Consider the following 18,433-nt stretch of genomic DNA (forward strand, 5'->3'; position numbering starts at 1 on the left):
AAGAGTGGTATTGCTGGGTCCAGTGGTAGGTTGATCCCGAATTTCCTAAGAAACCGAAACACTGACTTCCATAGTGGTTGCACAAGATTGCATTCCCACCAGCAATGGATGAGGGTACCCCTTCCTCCACAACCTCTCCAGCAAAGGTTATCGTTGGTGTTTTTGACTTTAGCCATTCTCACAGGTGTAAGATGATATCTCAAAGTTGTTTTGATTTGCATTTCCCTGATTGCTAAGGAAGTTGAGCATGACCTTAAGTGTCTTTTGGCCATTTGAACTTCTTCTGTTGAGAATTCTCTGTTCAGATCAGTGCCCCATTTTTTAATTGGGTTAATTAGCATTTTAAAGTCTAGTTTCTTGAGTTCTCTATATATTTTGGAGATCAGACCTTTGTCTGTTGCGGGGTTGGTGAAGATCTTCTCCCAGTCAGTAGGTTGCCTTTGTGTCTTAGTGACAGTGTCCTTTGCTTTGCAGAAGCTTCTCAGTTTTAGTAAGTCCCATTTATTCAATGTGGCTCTTAATGTCTGTGCTTCTGGGGTTATACATAGGAAGCGATCTCCTGTGCCCATCTGTTGTAGGGTATTTCCCACTTTCTCTTCTATCCTTTTCAGTGTGTTCGGGCTGATATTGAGGTCTTTAATCCATTTGGACTTGAGTTTTGTGCACGGTGAAAGATGTGGGTCTATTTTCATTCTTCTACAGGTTGACATCCAGTTGTGCCAGCACCATTTGTTGAAGATGCTTTCTTTCTTCCATTGTATACTTTTAGCTCCTTTATCAAAAATGAGGTGTTCATAGGTTTGTGGGTTAAAATCCGGGTCTTCTATACGATTCCATTGGTCGACTTCTCTGTATTTATGCCAGTACCACACTGTTTTCATTACTGTAGCTCTGTAATAGAGTTTGAAGTCAGGGATGGTAATGCCTCCAGAAGATCCTTTATTGTATAGGATTGTTTTGGCTATCCTGGGTTTTTTGTTTTTCCATATAAAGTTGATTATTGTCCTCTCCAGATCTGTGAAGAATTTTGATGGGATCTTGATGGGGATTGCATTGAATCTATAAATTGCCTTAGGTAGAATTGCCATTTTTACTATGTTGATCCTCCCAATCCAAGAGCAAGGTAGATCCATCCATTTTTTGGTATCCTCTTCAATTTCTTTCTTCAATGCCTTAAAGTTCTTGTCAAATAGATCTTTCACTTCCTTGGTTAGATTTACCCCAAGATATTTAATGCTGTTTGTGGCTATCGTGAATGGTGAAGCTTCTCTGATTTCCCTCTCTGCTTCCCTATCCTTTGTGTATAAGAGGGCGACTGATTTTTTGGAGTTGATCTTGTATCCTGCCACATTACTAAAGCTGTTTATCAGCTGTAAAAGTTCTTTGGTGGAGTTTTGGGGGTCACTTAAGTACACTATCATATCATCTGCGAATAACGAAAGTTTTACTTCTTCCTTTCCAATTCGAATCCCCTTGATCCCATTATGTTGTCTTATTGCTAGAACTTCAAGTACTATATTGAAGAGGTATGGAGAGAGTGGACATCCTTGTCGTGTTCCTGAGTTAAGCGGGATGGCTTTGAGTTTCTCTCCATTTTATTTGATGTTAGCTGTCGGCTTGCTGTATATAGCTTTTATTATATTTAGGTATGACCCTTGTATCCCTAATCTCTCCAAGACTTTTAACATAAATGGATGTTGAATTTTGTCGAATGCTTTTTCAGCATCTAATGAGATGATCATATGGTTATTTTCCTTCAGTTTATTTATATGCTGGATTACATTGATAGATTTTCGTATGTTGAACCAGCCCTGCATCTCAGGAATGAAGCCTACTTGATCATAATGGATAATTTTCCTAATGTGTTCTTGGATTCGGTTTGCCAGTATTTTGTTGAGGATTTTTGCGTCGATGTTCATGAGTGAGATTGGCCTGTAATTCTCTTTCCTGGTTGAGTCTTTGTGTGGTTTTGGTATCAGAGTAACTGTAGCTTCATAAAAGGAATTAGGTAATGACCCTTCTGTTTCTATATTGTGGAATACATTAAGGAGTATGGGTATTAGCTCTTCTTGGAAGTTCTGGTAGAATTCCGCATTGAAACCATCTGGTCCTGGGCTATTTTTGGTAGGGAGGTTTTTGATAACAGCTTCTAATTCTTCGCGACCAACAGGTCTGTTTAGATTGTTCACCAGGTCCTGGTGTAACTTTGGTATATGGTATTTATCTAAAAAAGTGTCCATTTCTTTTACATTTTCCAGTTTTGTGTTATACAGGCTTTTGTAATATGATCTGATGATTCTCTGAATTTCCTCTGTGTCTGTGGTTATGTCCCCCTTTTCATTTCTGATCTTATTAATTTGTGTATTCTCTCTCTGCCGTTTGATTAGTTTGGATAGGGGTTTATCAATCTTGTTGATTTTCTCCAGGAACCAGCTTTTTGTTTCATTGATTCTTTGGATTGTTTTCTGTGTTTCTATTTTGTTGATTTCAGCCCTCAGTTTGATTATTTCCAATCTTCTACTCCTCCTAGGTGAGTCTGCTTCTTTTTTTTCTAGAGCTTTCAGGTGGGCTGTTAAGTCTTCAATATGTGCTTTCTCTGTTTTCTTTAAGTGTGCACTTAGTGCGATGAACTTTCCTCTTAGCACTGCTTTCATAGTGTCCCATAAGTTCGAGTATGTTGTTTCTTTATTTTCATTGAATTCAAGGAAGACTTTAATTTCTTTCTTTATTTCTTCCTTAATCCAGGTATGGTTCAGAAGTTGACTGTTCAGTTTCCATGAGTTTGTAGGCTTTCTGGGGGTAGCATTGTTGTTGAATTCTAACTTTAATCCATGGTGATCTGATAAGACACAGGTGGTTACTAATATTTTTTTGTAACTGTGTAAGTTAGCTTTGTTACCAAGTATGTGGTCAATTTTCGAGAAGGTTCCATGAGCTGCAGAGAAGAAGGTATATTCTTTCCTCTTTGGGTGGAATAATCTATAGATGTCTGTTAAGTCCATTTGCTTCATTACCTCCATTAATTCTCTAATTTCTCTGTTAGGTTTCTGTTTGATTGACCTGTCCATTGGTGAGAGAGGATTGTTGAAGTCTCCTACTATTAGTGTGTGTGGTTTGATGTCTGCCTTGAGTTTTAGTAATGTTTCTTTTACATACGTGGGCGCTTTTATATTCGGGGCATAGATATTCAGGATTGAGACTTCATCCTGATGAATTGTTCCTGTTATGAGTATAAAATGTCCCTCTCCATCTCTTCTGATTGATTTAAGTTTGAAGTCAACTTTGTTAGAAATTAGTATGGCCACACCTGCTTGTTTCTTAGGACCATTTGCTTGATAAGCCTTTTCCCAGCCCTTTACTCTGAGTAGGTGCCTGTCTTTGTGGTTGAGGTGTGTTTCTTGTAGACAGCAGAACGTTGGATCCTGTTTTCGTATCCAATCCCTTAGCCTGTGCCTTTTTATAGGTGAGTTGAACCCATTGACATTAAGTGATATTAATGACCAGTGGTTGTTAACTCCGGTCACTTTTTTAGTAGTAGGGTTTGTGTGTTTCCCTTCTTTGAGTTGCGCTGGTGAAAGGTCTCTAGATGACTGAGTTATTGTGGGCATTGTTGGACTCCTTGGTTAGTGATTTTCCTTCTATCATTTTCTGTAAGGCTGGATTTGTGGCTACGTATTGTTTGAATTTGTTTTTATCCTGGAAAATTTTATTTTCTCCATTTATAGTGAACGAAAGCTTGGCTGGATATAGTAGTCTGGGCTTGCATCCATGATCTCTTAGTTTTTGCAGTACATCTATCCAGGACCTTCTGGCTTTCATGGTTTCCATAGAGAAGTCAGGTGTAAGTCTGATAGGTTTACCTTTATAAGTAACTTGGCCTTTTTCCTTTGCGGCTCTTAATATTCTTTCTTTATTCTGTGTATTTTGTGTTTTGATTATTATATGGCGAGGGGATGTTTTTTTTTGATCCAGCCTATTTGGTGTTCTGTATGCTTCTTGAACCTTCATAGGTACCTCTTTCTTCAGGTTGGGAAAGTTTTCTTCTATAATTTTATTAAGTATATTTTCTGTACCATTGTGCTGCACTTCTTCTCCTTCTTCTACTCCAATTATTCTTAGGTTTGGTCTTTTTATTGTGTCCCAAATTTCCTGAATGTTTTGTGATGAGAATTTGTTGGTTTTGCTGTTTTCTTTGATCAGTGTGTTTATTTTTTCTATGGTATCTTCAGTGTCTGATATTCTCTCTTCTATCTCTTGTAATCTGTTGTTAGTACTTGTTTCTGTCATTCCTGTTCTTTTACCCAGATTTTCCATCTCCATTCTTCCCTCGGTTTGTGCTTTCTTCATTGCTTCCATTTCATTCTTCATGTCTTGAACCGCTTCCCTAACCTGTTTGATTGCTTTTTCTTGTTTCTCTTGGTTTTCTTGCGTGTCTTTGAGTGATTTATTCATTTCCTCTACCTTTTTGTTTGTAATCTCTAATTGTTTATGGCAGTTTTTCACCTCCTATTTAAGGTCCTCTATTATTTTCATATAGTTCACTTTTGAGTCGATTTCTTCTATTTCTTCAGGAGTAGGGTGTACAATTCTTCTTATTTCGGGATCCCTGGTTTCTGGTGGTGTCATGTTGCCTTTCAGATTGTTGGAGGAATTCTTGTATTGGCGCCTTCCCATCTCTTCCTTCAAATGGAGCCAGGAGAGGCCTGGTCTCTTGGTCCAGACTTTGCTGTGATTGACTCTCAGGGTATCTCTTCAGTGTAGAAGCAGGAACCGTTCCCGTCCAGATGGGATTCCTCCTTAACCGTCCTGATGGGATTCCTCAGCAACTAAACAGGGCCGCCGGTAGCCCAATGATCCAGGGCCAACAGGATGAATGGAGCAAGGGGGGGGGGGTATCCAGGAGCGCGCAGGAAGCCTGGTGCCGGAGCTGAAGGTGCCTGGCTCCCTTACAGGGGACCCTGAGGCCTGCCCGGCTGGCAGGCACTCACCGCTCTGGGTGGGTCGCCTTAGTTTAGGAGCTTAAGACTGTAGTTGAGCACTGGTCCTAGCATACAGCGGGGCAGGGTTGGGGAGGGGTGCTGGGTCGTGCGAAAGAAAGACAGCCCTGCAGAAGGAGCTGGGGGAGGGGGTTTGTGCTCTCTTCCGGGACAGTCCGCCCGCCCCTGGGTAGCACACACTCCTTGAATTCTTTATATATTTTGGAGAACAGTCTTTTGTCTGATGTGGGGTTGGTGAAGATCTTTTCCCATTCAGTAGGCTGCCTTTTTGTCCTTTTGACTGTGTCCTTTGCTTTACAGAACTTTCTCAGTTTCAGGAGGTTCCACTTATTTATTGTTGCTCTCAGTGTCTGTGCTACAAGGGTTATATTTAGGAAGTGGTTTCCTGTGCCCATGCATTAAAGGCTGATTACCACTTTCTCTTCTGTCAGGTTCAATGTGGTCAGATTTATATTGAGGTCTTTAATCTATTTGGACTTGAGTTTGGTGCATGGGGATAGATATGGATCTATTTTCATTCTTCTACATGTTGACATCCAGTTATGCCAGCATCATTTGTTGAATATGCTTTTTTCCCATCATTTATTTTTAGGTTCTTTGTCAAAAATCAGCTGTTCACAGGTGTGTGGATTAATTTTCAGGTCTTTGATTTGATTCAATTGGTCAACCTCTCTGTTTTTATGCCAATACCAACCTGTTTTCATTACTGTAGTTGTATAATAGAGCTTGGTGTCAGAGATGGTGATGCCTTTGGAAGTTTCTTTATTTTACAGGATTGTTTTGGCTATCCTGGTTTTATTTTTGTTTTTCCACATGAAGTTGAGTATTTTTCTTTCAAGGTCTGTGAAGAATTATGTTGGAATTTTTGATGAGGATTGCATTCAGGGTATAGATTGCTTTCGGTAGGATTGCCATTTTTATTATGTTGATCCTACCTATTCAAGAGCATGGGAGATCTTTCAATTCTCTGGTATTTTTTTCAATTTCTTTCTTCAAAGACTTAAAGTTCTTGTTGAACAGGTCTCTCACTTCTTTGGTTAGAGTTATGCTATTTGTGGCTATTGTGAACAGAGATATTTCTCTGATTTCTTTCTCAGCTTCTTTATCATTTGCACATAGGAGGGCTACTGATTTTTTTGAGTTGATCTGGTGTCCTGCCTCATTACTGAAGGTATTTATCAATTGTAGGAGTTCCATGGTAGTTTTCGGGGTCACTAATGTATATTATCAGCAAATAAGGAAAGTTTGACTTCTTCCTTTCTAATTTGTATTCCCTTGATCTCCTTATTGCTACAGCCAGAACTTTAAGAACCATGTTGAATGCATATGGCGAGAGTGGACAGCCTTGTCTTGTTTCTGATTTTGTGGAATCATTTTGTGTTTTTCTCCATTTAATTTGACGGTGGCTGTCAGCTTGCTATATATTGTTTTTTTAATTATATTTAGATGTGTTTCTTATAACCCTGATCTTTCCAAGACCTTTATCATGAAGGTGTGTTGGATTTTGTTGAATGCTTTTTTTAACATCGAATGAGATGATCATATGTTTTTTTCTTTCAGTCTATTTATATGGTAGATTACATTGATAGATATTCATATGTTGAACCAGCCCTGCATCTCTGGGATGAAGCTGACTCGATCATAGTGGATGATATTTTCGATGTGTTCTTGAATTTGGTTTGTCAGTATTTTATTGAGTATGTTTATATCAAGTTCATGAGGGAGATTGGTCCGTAATTCTCTTTCTTGGTTGAGTCTTTGTGTGGTTTTGGTATGAGGGTAACTATAGCCTCAAAAAAAAAAAAAAAAAACAGAGTTTGGCAATATTCCTTCTGTTTCTGTTCTATAGAACACTTTGAGGAATATAGGTATTAGCTCTTCTTTGAAGTTTTAGTAGAATTCTTCACTGAAGCCATCTAGTCCTTGGCTGTCTTTTGTTGGGAGACTTTTTTTTTTGATGGCTGCTTCTATTTCTTTGCTGGTTATAGGTCTATAAATTATTCACTTGGTCTTGATTTAATTTTGATATGTGGTTACTATCCAGAAAATAGTCCATTTTTTTTTTTTACATTTTCTAATTTTGTGGAATACAGGTTTTTGTAGTATGACCTAATGATTCTCTGGATTTCCTCAGTGTTTGTTGTTATGTCCCCCTTTTAATTTCTGATTTTGTTAACTTGGATGGTCTCTCTCTGCTTTTTGATTAGTTTGGATAAGGGTTTGTCTGTTTTCTCAAAGAACTTGCTCTTTGTTTCATTGGTTCTTTGTATTGTTTTCTTGTTTCTATTTTATTTATTTCAGCCCTCACTTTAATTATTTCCTGTTGTCTACTCTTCCTGGGTGAGTCTGCTTCTTTTTTTCTAGAACTTTCAGGTGTGCTGTTAATCACTAGTGTGAGATTTCTCTACTTACTTTATGTAGACACTTACTGCTAAGAACTTCCCTTTTAGCATTGCTTTCATAGTATCCCATGTTTGGGTACTTTGCACCTTCATTTTTGTTGAATTCAAGGAAGTCTTTAATTTCTTTCTTTATTTCTTCCTTGACCCAGGTGTGGTTCAATTGAGCACTGTTCAATTTCCTTGAGTTTGTAGGCTTTCTGTAATTAGTGTTATTGTTAAATTCTAATTTTAAACCTTGGTATTCTGATAAGATACAGGGGCTTATTCCAATTTTTTTGTATCTGTTGAGTTTTACTTTGTAACTGAGTATGTGGTCAATTTTAGAGAAGATTCCATGATGTGCTGAGAAGAAGATATAGTCTTTTGTGTTTGAGTGGAATGTTCTATAGATGTCTGTTAATTCCATTTGAGTAATGACATCTTTTAGTTCTCTTATTTCTGCGTTAAGTTTCTGTTCATTGTGGAGAGTGGTGTGTTGAAGTCTCCTACTATTAGTGTGTGGGATTTGATGTACAATTTAAGCTTTAGTAATGTTTCTTTTACATTTGTGGATGCTCTTGTATTTGGGACATAAATGCTCAGTATTGAGAGTTCATCTTGATGGATTATTCTTGTTATAAATATAGTGTCCTTCTCCATCTCTTCTGATTGACTATAGTTTGAAGTCTATTTTGTTAGATATTAGAAACCTGCTTGTTTCTTAGGTCCATTTGATTGGAAAATCTTTTACCAACCCTTTACTCTGATACAATGTCTGTCTTTGAAGTTGATGTATGTTTCTTATAACAGTAGAAGGATGTATCCTGATTTCATATCGATTCTCTTAGCCTGTGTCTTTTTATAGGTGAATTGAGTCCATTGATATTAAGAAATTTTAAAGAACAGTGATTGTTAATCCCTGTTAGTTTTTGGTTTTAGTGTTTGTGTGTTTCCCTTCTTTGGGTTTTGGTGGTCTGAGGTTATCTGTTGCCTGTGTTTTTGTGGATGCAGTTAGCTTCCTTGGGCTGGAGTTTTTCTTCTAGTACTTTCTGTAGGGCTGGATTTGTGGAGAGGTATTATTTAAATTTGGTTTTGTCATGGAATATCTTGTTTTCTCCAACGATAGTGATTGAATGTTTTGCTGGGTATAGTAGTCTGGGCTTGCATCCATGGTTTCTTAGTGTCTGCAGCACATCTGTCCAGAACTTTCTGGCTTTCCTGGTTTCCACTGAGAAATTGGGTGTAATTATGATAGGTCTGCCTTTATATGATACTTGTCCCTTTTTCTTTGCAGCTCTTAATATTCTTTCTTTATTCTGTATGTTTTGAATTTTGATGTAGGGCCATATATTATACAGGCCCATATGTCTACATTGTATGGTGGCCAGACTCTCAGTCCATAGTTTGCACCTGCCCACCCAGAAGGGGGTCACTTAGCCTTTACAGACAAATTGTCACTATCCCTAACAAAGGGACAGTATATGCTAATGTTGTTCTGCTCCTTCTTTGTAATTTGGAGGATGCCTGGGATAGAGATGTTAATTCAGCCTCCATGACAGAGCTGGCATACAGAGCAGGAAGATAGGAAGATAGGAAGATGTGACAGAGCAGGCATAGATAGGTGTGGAGGTGACCTTAGACATTCACCTGGCTTCCTAGGAAACAGAATGCTAATGAATTTCCCCCTCAGTTTTTGTGTTGGTTTAAAAGCTGTTTGGAGAATAAATGCTGGGAGAATTTTTCAGGATGTGAATTTAGGATTTCATTAGGAATCACTGAGAATCTCCCTCCCGATAAAGCCATGTGAGTTGTATCTTTATTCCCAGGCCTCCCCGCTGGTCTAAGAGATAATTTATGTTGGGGATGGACCCCAACATTTTGATTATTATATGGTGAAGGGACTTTTTTTTTGATCCCTTCTATTTGGTGTTCTTTAAGCTTCTTATATCTTCATAGGGATGCCTTCTTTAGGTTGGAAAAGTTTTCTTTTATGATTTTATTGAATATATTTTGTATGACTTTGAGCTGGATTCTTCTTCTTCTTCTTCTTCTTCTTCTTCTTCTTTTCCTTCTTCTATCTCTATTATTCTTAGGTTTAGGTTTGGTCTTTTCATGCTGTCCCAGATGTGCTGGCTTTGTGGGAGCCTAGCCAGTTTGGATGTTCACCTTCCTAGATATGGACGGAGGGGGGAGGACCTTGGACTTTCCACAGGGCAGGGAACCCGGACTGCTCTTTGGACTGGAGAGGGAGGGGGAGAGGAGTAGGGGGAGGGGGAGAATGGTGGGAGGAGGGGGAGAAGGGTGGGAGGAGGGGGAGGGAAATGGGAGGCTGGGAGGAGGTGGAAACTTGTTTTTTTCCTTTTCTCAATAAAAACAAAAAGAATTTGTTGGACTTAATGTTTTCTTTGACCAATGAATCTATTTCCTCTATAGTATCTCCAACACCTGAGATTTTCTCTTTCTTCTCTGTATTCTGCTGGTTATGCTTGCCTCTGTAGTTTCTATTCATTTATCAAGGTTTTCCATTTCCAAAATTCCCCTGGTTTGTATTTTCTTTGTTGTCTCTATTTCAGTCTTCAAATCTTGAACTGTTTAAACTGTTTACTTCACCTGTTTGGTTGTTTTTTTCTTGGATCTTTATTTATTTATTTAGAAATTTATTGATTGCTTCCAATTTCTGTTTTTCTTTTCCTCTATTTCTTTAAGGGAATTTTTCATTTTCTCTTTAAAGGTCCCCATCATCCTTATAAAGTTATTCAAAATTGTTTTCTTCTTCTGGGTTAGGATGATCAAGTCTTCCTGTTGTGTGACCACTGGGCTCTGGTGTCACCATGTTGCTTTTTAGGTTGTTGAATTAATTCTTGCATTAGAGCCTACCAATCTCTTCCTCTAATTGGTACAAGCAGTGTTCTTGCCTCTTGGTCTAATCCTTGCAGTTGCTGTCTGTATCTTTGGGAAATGTTCTTAGTCTGCTCTGTACTGTTGCTGTTTTTGTCCCAGGGAGCTGCTGAGGTTTCCTTTGGCTTGCTCTCTTGGTCCACTCTCTTGTCCTTCTCTTGTAGTTTACTCCCTTGGTCCACTCTGTGTCATCACAGCTTGTGCTTCAGAGTTCCTCTCTTGGTCCTCTTTGTTTAGTTGCAGCCTGTGTTACAGAGTTCCTCTGAGGTCTCAGGGAATAGGAAGGTTTGGGGATGGAGTGGGTCTTGTAAGCCTATCTGAAGGAAGCTTACCTGCTGGCTGGCTAGAGAAGCTGAGATAGGCAGGGTTCCCCTCCCCGCCCCCCCCCCCCCCCCCCCCCCGTATGGAGGACCTAGAAAGTACAGTGCCCCACTTGGTGAGTGGTCATTCATTTTTTGGTCATCTCTGTGTAGCTGCAGCCTGTGTTTCTATGGATTGATTTTTTTACTTAGCGTGTAGTTTTTTTTTTTCTCCCAGCATGCACAGAGGAGGATATCAGGTAACTAGGCAACCTATGTAAACAGTCAGGGGGAAGTTAATGGCTCTTGATCTGATAGTACATTCACAAGACACTGCAATTTTTATGGGCCTAGGTCTGGAGTTTATACTTACTGTTCTAAGTGGTAGAAACATAGAGGAGACCCAGTCCTCTAAATTATCAGTTCCAGGGTATGTTGTTATCAGTTGTTCTGATTGTGGGCATTGTGGGTCTTTCTCTGGGTTGTAGTTAATTATCCCTTCTGCTGTCCTTGAGAGTAAAACACAAGCAGTAAGTTTCCTGAACTAAAATTACCAGTAAACTGAGGTGAAGGTGAGTGTATGAAGTTAGGATTGTTTTAAAGTGAGGTAAAACCAGGGCAAGCTTCTTTTCTATCTGAGCAGCTATGAATCAGCAGCTTTGGGCAGGTAGTGATTCTATGTCATTGGATATCTGAGAAAATCTTAAATGGGATGCTCTTGCCTGGACCCTAAACACTGACCAAATGCCTGCTGATTGCAATAATTGCAGGAAAGTGTTGATTGCCTTGGCAGGTTACTTAGTCTAGGGTTAGTAACCTGCCTGGCAGTTCAGTTATTCCAGGGTCATGGAGAGGCACTATCTGGAAGATAAATGGGCTAAGAAAGAGGAAGGAGGCTAAGCGGGGTTCTTGTCAAAGCCTCCGTTTATTAGAGATGGGGTACAGCTTATATAGGGTAAGGGATTGGGGGATGGGCACAGGGGCCTGGGCTCTTGCAGCGTAGTTCACGTTGGTCACATGGTCCGTGTTGGTCACGTAGGCAGGAGGTTACCTTCGGTCAGGTCACCTAGGCCAGGAAGTCACTAGTTGACACACCTAGTTCTTTAGATAGTTTGGAATGTGGGATGGGTTCCGCTAACAGATAGCTCTCCATTAACAGCCAATTTGGGTGTGGGGTAGGCTCTGTCAATAGAACGATTCCTAACACAATTAGGGGTGTGGGGTTCTCTGCAGACTCCCCAGGGTGATGGTTCCTGCAATGATTTTAGGAGGAAATTGGCTCCTGACAGGAAAGCAGATCTCTGTGTTTGCCTAGGAGAGAGGAACAAAAGTCTGACAATGGGAAATTGTTTTCACATATAGCTAGAAAAATGTGAGCAGTAAGCCCCCAAAGCATAGGGAAACAGTTCTGAACTGTGGAAATTAATTCTCAAAAATGTAGCAGAAGGGGAGTCAGCTATAGTGAAAATCTACAGCATAAACAAGTCTCTTTATTCATAAAACAATAATGCCAAACACCTTGCCTTTTGGTTTAAAACCTTTACCCAAAGCCCCTGGTTCTGATGAGTCCTTGTGAAGAGAAGACTGATCAATTATTGTATAATGTTGTGGCTTGTAGTACGTTCTCATTCAGATTACCACACTTCCTCTCTAGGGGCTATAATGTGTACAGCTGTGGTTTTCACTAAGGTTTGATGTACCAGATAGGAGTTCTCTCCTGTGGTACAGGCCTCAACTCCATTCAGATTGTCTTGTTAACTCCATGGCAGTGATACCAACATTGCACAATCAGACACACCCTCCCTGGCATGTTATAGTATGGCGCAAGTATTTACAGCTGAGTAAACTGTTGATGAAAGTTGTGCAAAGATTTGCATAGCACTTTCCAGTCCTGTGAAAGCTTTCTTTGGGGAGAGAGTTTCCAGCTTAACTTTAGCTTGATTTATCTATATCCTGGTGGCAAAGTATGTGGTCTATTTAGTAATATATTCATACTGGTAGTTCTGGTAAGAAATTATAAGCAATGGTATGGTTAACTTGACAAGATCTAGAATCACCTAGGACACAAATCTTCAGGCATATCTGTGAGGGTGTTTATATTAGTTTAGTTTCTGAGCACAGCTCTGAAGGATCATCTCAATTAGGATGAACAAGGAAGACCACCTTAAAAAGGGCATCATCACCCTGTGGGCTTGTGCTCTGGACAAGATAAAAAGAAGGAAGCTAGAAAAGTGTATTGAAACATTTATCTAATTATTCTTTATCAATAAAAAACCAGGAGTCAGGTGTTGGGGTAAGGATCTAAATGATAAGAGAAGTGGTAGAGAATACACTAGTGACCTCCTGTCTCTTCTCTTCCTCCATTTAAAAAGCCTGAGATCCTTTCTCAGCCCTGCCTCACTACTTCAAGTCTCCTATCTGTCCTCAGTCCTCCAGAACTTCTATGGTTAATTTTTTTTAAATATATATTTATTTATTATGTATACAGTGTTCTGCCTGCTTGTGTGCCTATACACCAGAAGAGGGCACCAGTTCTCATTACAGATGGTTGTGAGCCACCATGTGGTTGCTGAGAATTGAACTCAGGACCTTTGGAAGAGCAGGCAATGCTCTTAACCTCTGAGCCATCTCTCCAGCCCTTCTATGGTTAATTTTGATCAGCTAGTGGTTAGCTCTGCCCTCTGACTCAAAGCAAACTTTATTGTCAGAATGAAATCAAAATATCACAAATAGTATACTAGTTACTTTCTGTTGCTGTGACAAAATAGTTTATTTGATTTATGGTTCCAGAGGTATAGTTCATAATGATGGGGCAGGCACGGCAGCAAACACGCATAGCAGCAGGAAGCAGAGAGTGAATTGGAAGTGGAGTGAGGTTATAAACTTCTAAAACCTACCCTCAGTGATATACTTCCTCCAGCAAGAATCTACCTCCTAGAGGTTCCATATCATCCCCATAGAGCATCAACTGGGGACCACGTATTCAGCTATATGAATCTATCGTGGGCATTTCTCGTTGAAATTACCACAGTCTGCTCTCTGAACTCCATGGGTTCATGGTCATATCATAATGTAAAATTTATTTAGCCTAACTTGAAAAGTCTCCTTAGTCATTCACAGTCTTTAAAACTATTTGAAAGTCTAAAGGATAAACTCAAGAAAATCTCTTTCCTATGACCCCCTATTAAAAAAATCAGATCAAGTCACATAGTTCTAACATAATGACCCATAATGTACATTCCCATTTCAAACGGGAGAAATGGGAGCATAGCAAAGAAACACTGGACCAAAGCGAGACCAGCATCCAGCAGGACAAACACCAAATCCTGTCCACGTCCAGTGTCTAGATATTTAATTTCAAAGGATATAGATTGGCTTTATGATTTTAGACTTGCCACCTGCAACATACATCTCTTTTAGGTTTGTTTAACTCCCTGTGTTCTGCTCTCCTCGGCAGATGTCTCATGGTCCTGGCACTGGCTACATCTTGGGGTTTCCACTGAAACCCAGGCTTTCTAGTCATAGCTTTATGCAAAGGACTCTGAAGGCCTCCTGTTCTCTAAGAAACTTCCTGTGGTGACTCCAGAACTGACACACATTGCTGGCCCCACTGGCTCTCTGAAACCACAGAGGAAGAATCCTTGACCCCCTCACTCTTGCTTTTTTAATGCCTCCAAAACCAGCTCTGTGTGTATGATATTGCTAAATTCGGCTGTGCCAGCTTGCGATGTACCCTGGCCATACTTGGACTACAGCAGCTTTTTTATGTTGAAACAAGTGTTATTTCTCTTAGTCCTTCTCCTTTCACAAGCTGGAAGCTTAGCTGGTGGGGTCTTGCTCTTCAGCTCATTTCCCACTGTTCAAAGAAGAGCAAGAAGAGGTTCTTCAATGGCTCCAATCTCCTTAACAATTATAGCCTTTCTTTAAACACATGCTTTGGTTGCAAAGCATCCTAGTGATCTTTTATTTTTTTCCTCTGCAAACTTTACATTTTACATTTCTTTCTGCTCTACTTGCTCTTTTTCACTGTAGACCTGCATAAGTTTTCAGTAATAAAAACCACATGGCAGACTCAATATTCTGTTTTGCAACATTCTTCTAAAGAAATTAGTCTATTGGTTGTTAATTTAATTCAGTGGTTCTCAACCTTCCTAATTCTGCAGTCTTTTATTACAGTTCTTCATGTTGTGGTAAGCATAAGAATATTTTTGTTGATATTTCATAACTGTAATTTTGCTACTGTTATGAATCAAATGTAAATATTTGATGGTCTTAGATGACCCCAATGAAAAGATCATTTGAATTTCAAAGGGGCCATGACCCATTTGTTGAGAGCCAGTGATTTAGTCTCATGCAGATTCTCAGGATACGGTCAGAAAACAGCCATATTCTTTGTCAAAATTTCATTTCAGAGGTCTGTAGCTCAGCTGCTAATATTGTTCTCCTCTGAAACCTCGTGAGTTGGGTCTCCAGCCATCTGCACTATTCTCAGCACTGCTGTCTTCCAGACTCCTGTTAGGACAGCCTGGTAAGAGCTCTGTTTACAGCAGTAGTAGCATTTGTAGTCCAGAGCTCCAAAGTCTTTAACGTTCCTCCAAAGAACAACATGGTCAGATTCCTTAGGGCAACAACCTACTCTCTGGTGTCTTCTGTACTCGTTACTTTTCTGTTGTTGTTATAAAAATATCATGACAAAAGAAACTTCTAGAAGTTTACCCGAGCTTACAGATCCAGAGGAGAATGCATAGTGGTAGAGGAGGCATGACAGCAGAGAGCTGGAGCAGAAAGCGGAGAGACAGTATCTTTAACCGCAAGCAAAAATCAGAGTGTGCCAACTGGAAGAAGGGTGAGGCTGTGAGTTCTCAAAGCCCTTCCACCTCTGAACAGTGCCACTGACTGGGTACCAAGTGTTCAAATACTTAAGCCCATGGGGAACATTTCTCTGTCAAAACACCATAGACCACAATCTAAATGAGTCTTTACTTCCTGATCTGTGTCTGATGGACACCCTGCCTTCAGCGTTCCGAATCTATCTATACTTCCTTGCTTAATATACCTTACTGAAGAAGTCACTTGAATTTCTTTTTTTTAATATTTATTTATTTATTTATTTATTATTTATACAGTTAGCCAAAAGAGGGTATCAGACCTCATTACAGATGGTTGTGGGCCAACATGTGGTTGCTGGGAATTGAACTCAGGATCTTTGGAAGTGCTGGCAATGCTCTTAACCACTGAGCCATCTCTCCAGCCCCCTTGAATTTCTTTAAGATGTCCTGGGTTCACATTTCTCACAACTTTTATAGCTGACCCTGCTTCTTTGATGTTTGTATTTGTCACTAGACAGAAACAATAACTATTGATCTAGTTCCCCGCAGGTGCCCAGTATACCCACAGTGTTCATCATTTTGTGACAACTGAACAGTTCATTCATGTTGTTGTTGCAGGGTGTGAGAACCACTATGAAGGAGGACCTGGAGGCCTCACAGACAAAATCTTCTCTGTGGGACTTGTTCCGTACACCCATCCTACGCAAGCGAATGTGTCTCCTGTCCCTTGTGAGGTAGGCTTTACGTAGTGCCTATTAAACTAGTTTGAAGGTAAATTTCTCACTGATATATTCGGAGATAAAGATGAGGGATTTCTGGAGCTGGAGGTAGTCAAAGCGTTTTGAACAGGAGCATGGACTAGTTGTGCAGTGAGGAGTGTGTTCATCCAACCACCTATTGAATTTAGCACTAGAGACTGATGCTGAGAACTTTAGTCATGGTACAAACTTGGTCCCTGAGTATGTTGGTTTGTCTGTTTTAATTTCAAAATAGATAAAAATCTCAAAATTAAGGTGCATACATGTGAACATCTCAGTGAATACATACAGTTATATAACCCTCAACCAGCTCAAGATAGAATAAAAATTCTAAAACTTTGGAAGGACTCATTATGTATCCCACAAACTCTACTATACCTATCAGCATACAATGATTTTATTATGACTATAAAATTTTATTTATTTGCAGTAAATATTCCAGAGAACAAATTATAAACATGCACAGAAAAACTAACAAGCACAGCCATTCTCTGTGGAGAGAAAGAATAGTTTAATAAAAAGTTCTTGTCCAGCTAGCTGCTTTGGACAGTAGAAGATAGAAGCAGCTGCAAAAATCTTATTTTTCTATGGGGTGATGGCAAGAGGAGGCTGCTCAGGTGGTTAGCTAGGGGAACCAGGAGGTTAGCTTGGGGATTCTGTCAGACAGATTAAGTGCTGAAATTTTGGTCGTACAGCTTTTACAGCTTTTAAAGGCTTTTGAGGCACACTCCAGGTTTCTGTTTCCTAGCAAACCCCAGCTCAGGTGGGAGCCAAGTCACTGCCATCAGCTCTGCAACTTCGGAGGCTGCTTTGGGGAGCTAACGTTCCAGCCTTTTGTTGATGATAAAGCAAAATTGTTCTCTGACGACTTCCATTTGAGTAGGGACATTGGCAAAGTGGGCCTGGAATGTTGGGCCAAAGCAAGGGGTCAAAACAAGCAGGTCATGGTATGAAACCTGAGGGAATTCTGGGTCACTGAGCAATGGGTCTGTTAATTCATCCTTTTCTGAAAATAATCTGAAGAGACAGGGGGCAACTGTTACTCTGACTAGGATAGAGGTCTGAGGGCTGAGGAGAGGCTTGAGGCAAGAGTTCAAAGGAAAATGCAGTGATGGTCCTGCATTGGAGTCTGTTCCCAGAGGTGCAGGTTTGTGTGTCAGTTCATACAGGTTCTTTCTAATTTTATTTACTCTCCCTCTCTGTCCCACCCCCGTTTGACCGTCCTGATCCCACATGTTCCCATCTCTCTGTCCCCCCGCCCCCCTTTAACCCACTCCCAGTATACCCAGGGCATCTCATCCATTTCATTTTCCCAGGGAGACCCATGCATCCCTCTTAGGGTCTTCCTTGTTACCTAGTTTCTCTGGGGTTATGGATTGTGAGCCTGGTTATCCTTTGCTTTGCACCTAATATCCACTTATTAGTGAGTACATACCATGTTTGTCTTTCTGGATCTGGGTTACCTCATTTAGAATGACTTTTTCTAGTTCCACCCATTTGCCTGCAAATTTCATGATGTCATTGTTTTTTTTCCACTGTGTAGATGTACTGTATTTTCTTTATTTATTCTTCAGTTGAGGGGGCATTTAGGTTGTTTCCAGGCTCTGTCTATTATGAATAATGCTGCTTTGAACATAGTTGAGCAAATGTCCTTATAGTATGATTGAGCATTCTTTGAGTATATACCCAAGAGGTTCTTAATACTCTTGCTTACAAGGTTGGTTTACATAATAACAGAATTTTTCTTTATTGAAGAAGAGACAAATGTTTCCTTTCTCAGCAGTCAGCAAGTCAAGGATCCTCTGGCTTTGCAGGATCACTGAAGCTAGAGAGGTGAGCTGGTTCTGGAGCAATAGTAGAGCCAAGATTGATTTCTGGATAGAATTTGCCAGTTGGGTAGAAATCTGCTGGGATAGGTAGAAACTATGGATAGAAGATAAAACTAAGGAACTTAGAGGAATCTTAGACATATATTTGAAATTTTTAGTTCTGTCACATAGTCTTGGTGGTTGGGAGGGAGAAAAGGAACCTCAAGACCCAGGGTAGGAAAGGACCCACCCTCAGTGGCAGGTGGTAGGCAGGAGAGCTTAAGCTGACAGGAGTACTTATCGGACAGACGAGGGATCTGGAGCAGGTCTGAGCTGTGGCAGATGGAGCAAGTCATGATTCCCTGAAGCTTACATGAGTGTTGATGAGAAGAGGGCATCAGTACCACTGCCTGTTTTCATCTGCACTGGAATCCTTGCTGTAGGATAAGGGGTTAATACATGT

General features: G+C 40.1%; 1 protein-coding gene across 2 annotated transcripts in view; it reads left to right on the top strand.

Moving 5' to 3' along the window:
• The window catches only part of LOC121454383 (solute carrier family 22 member 19-like), a 51,666-nt gene that overhangs the window by 23,126 nt on the left and 10,107 nt on the right, over positions 1–18,433 (top strand). For both annotated transcript variants that reach the window (XM_041661685.1, XM_041661686.1), the window contains exon 6: positions 16,023–16,138. In XM_041661685.1, coding sequence (XP_041517619.1) covers positions 16,023–16,138 — 116 coding nt within the window. The remainder of the gene's footprint in view (positions 1–16,022; positions 16,139–18,433) is intronic.

This window comes from Microtus oregoni, unplaced genomic scaffold (assembly GCF_018167655.1).
Source record: "Microtus oregoni isolate MIOR12 unplaced genomic scaffold, Mior012 000012F_ref0000307, whole genome shotgun sequence".
NCBI classification, from domain to species: Eukaryota; Metazoa; Chordata; class Mammalia; order Rodentia; family Cricetidae; genus Microtus; species Microtus oregoni.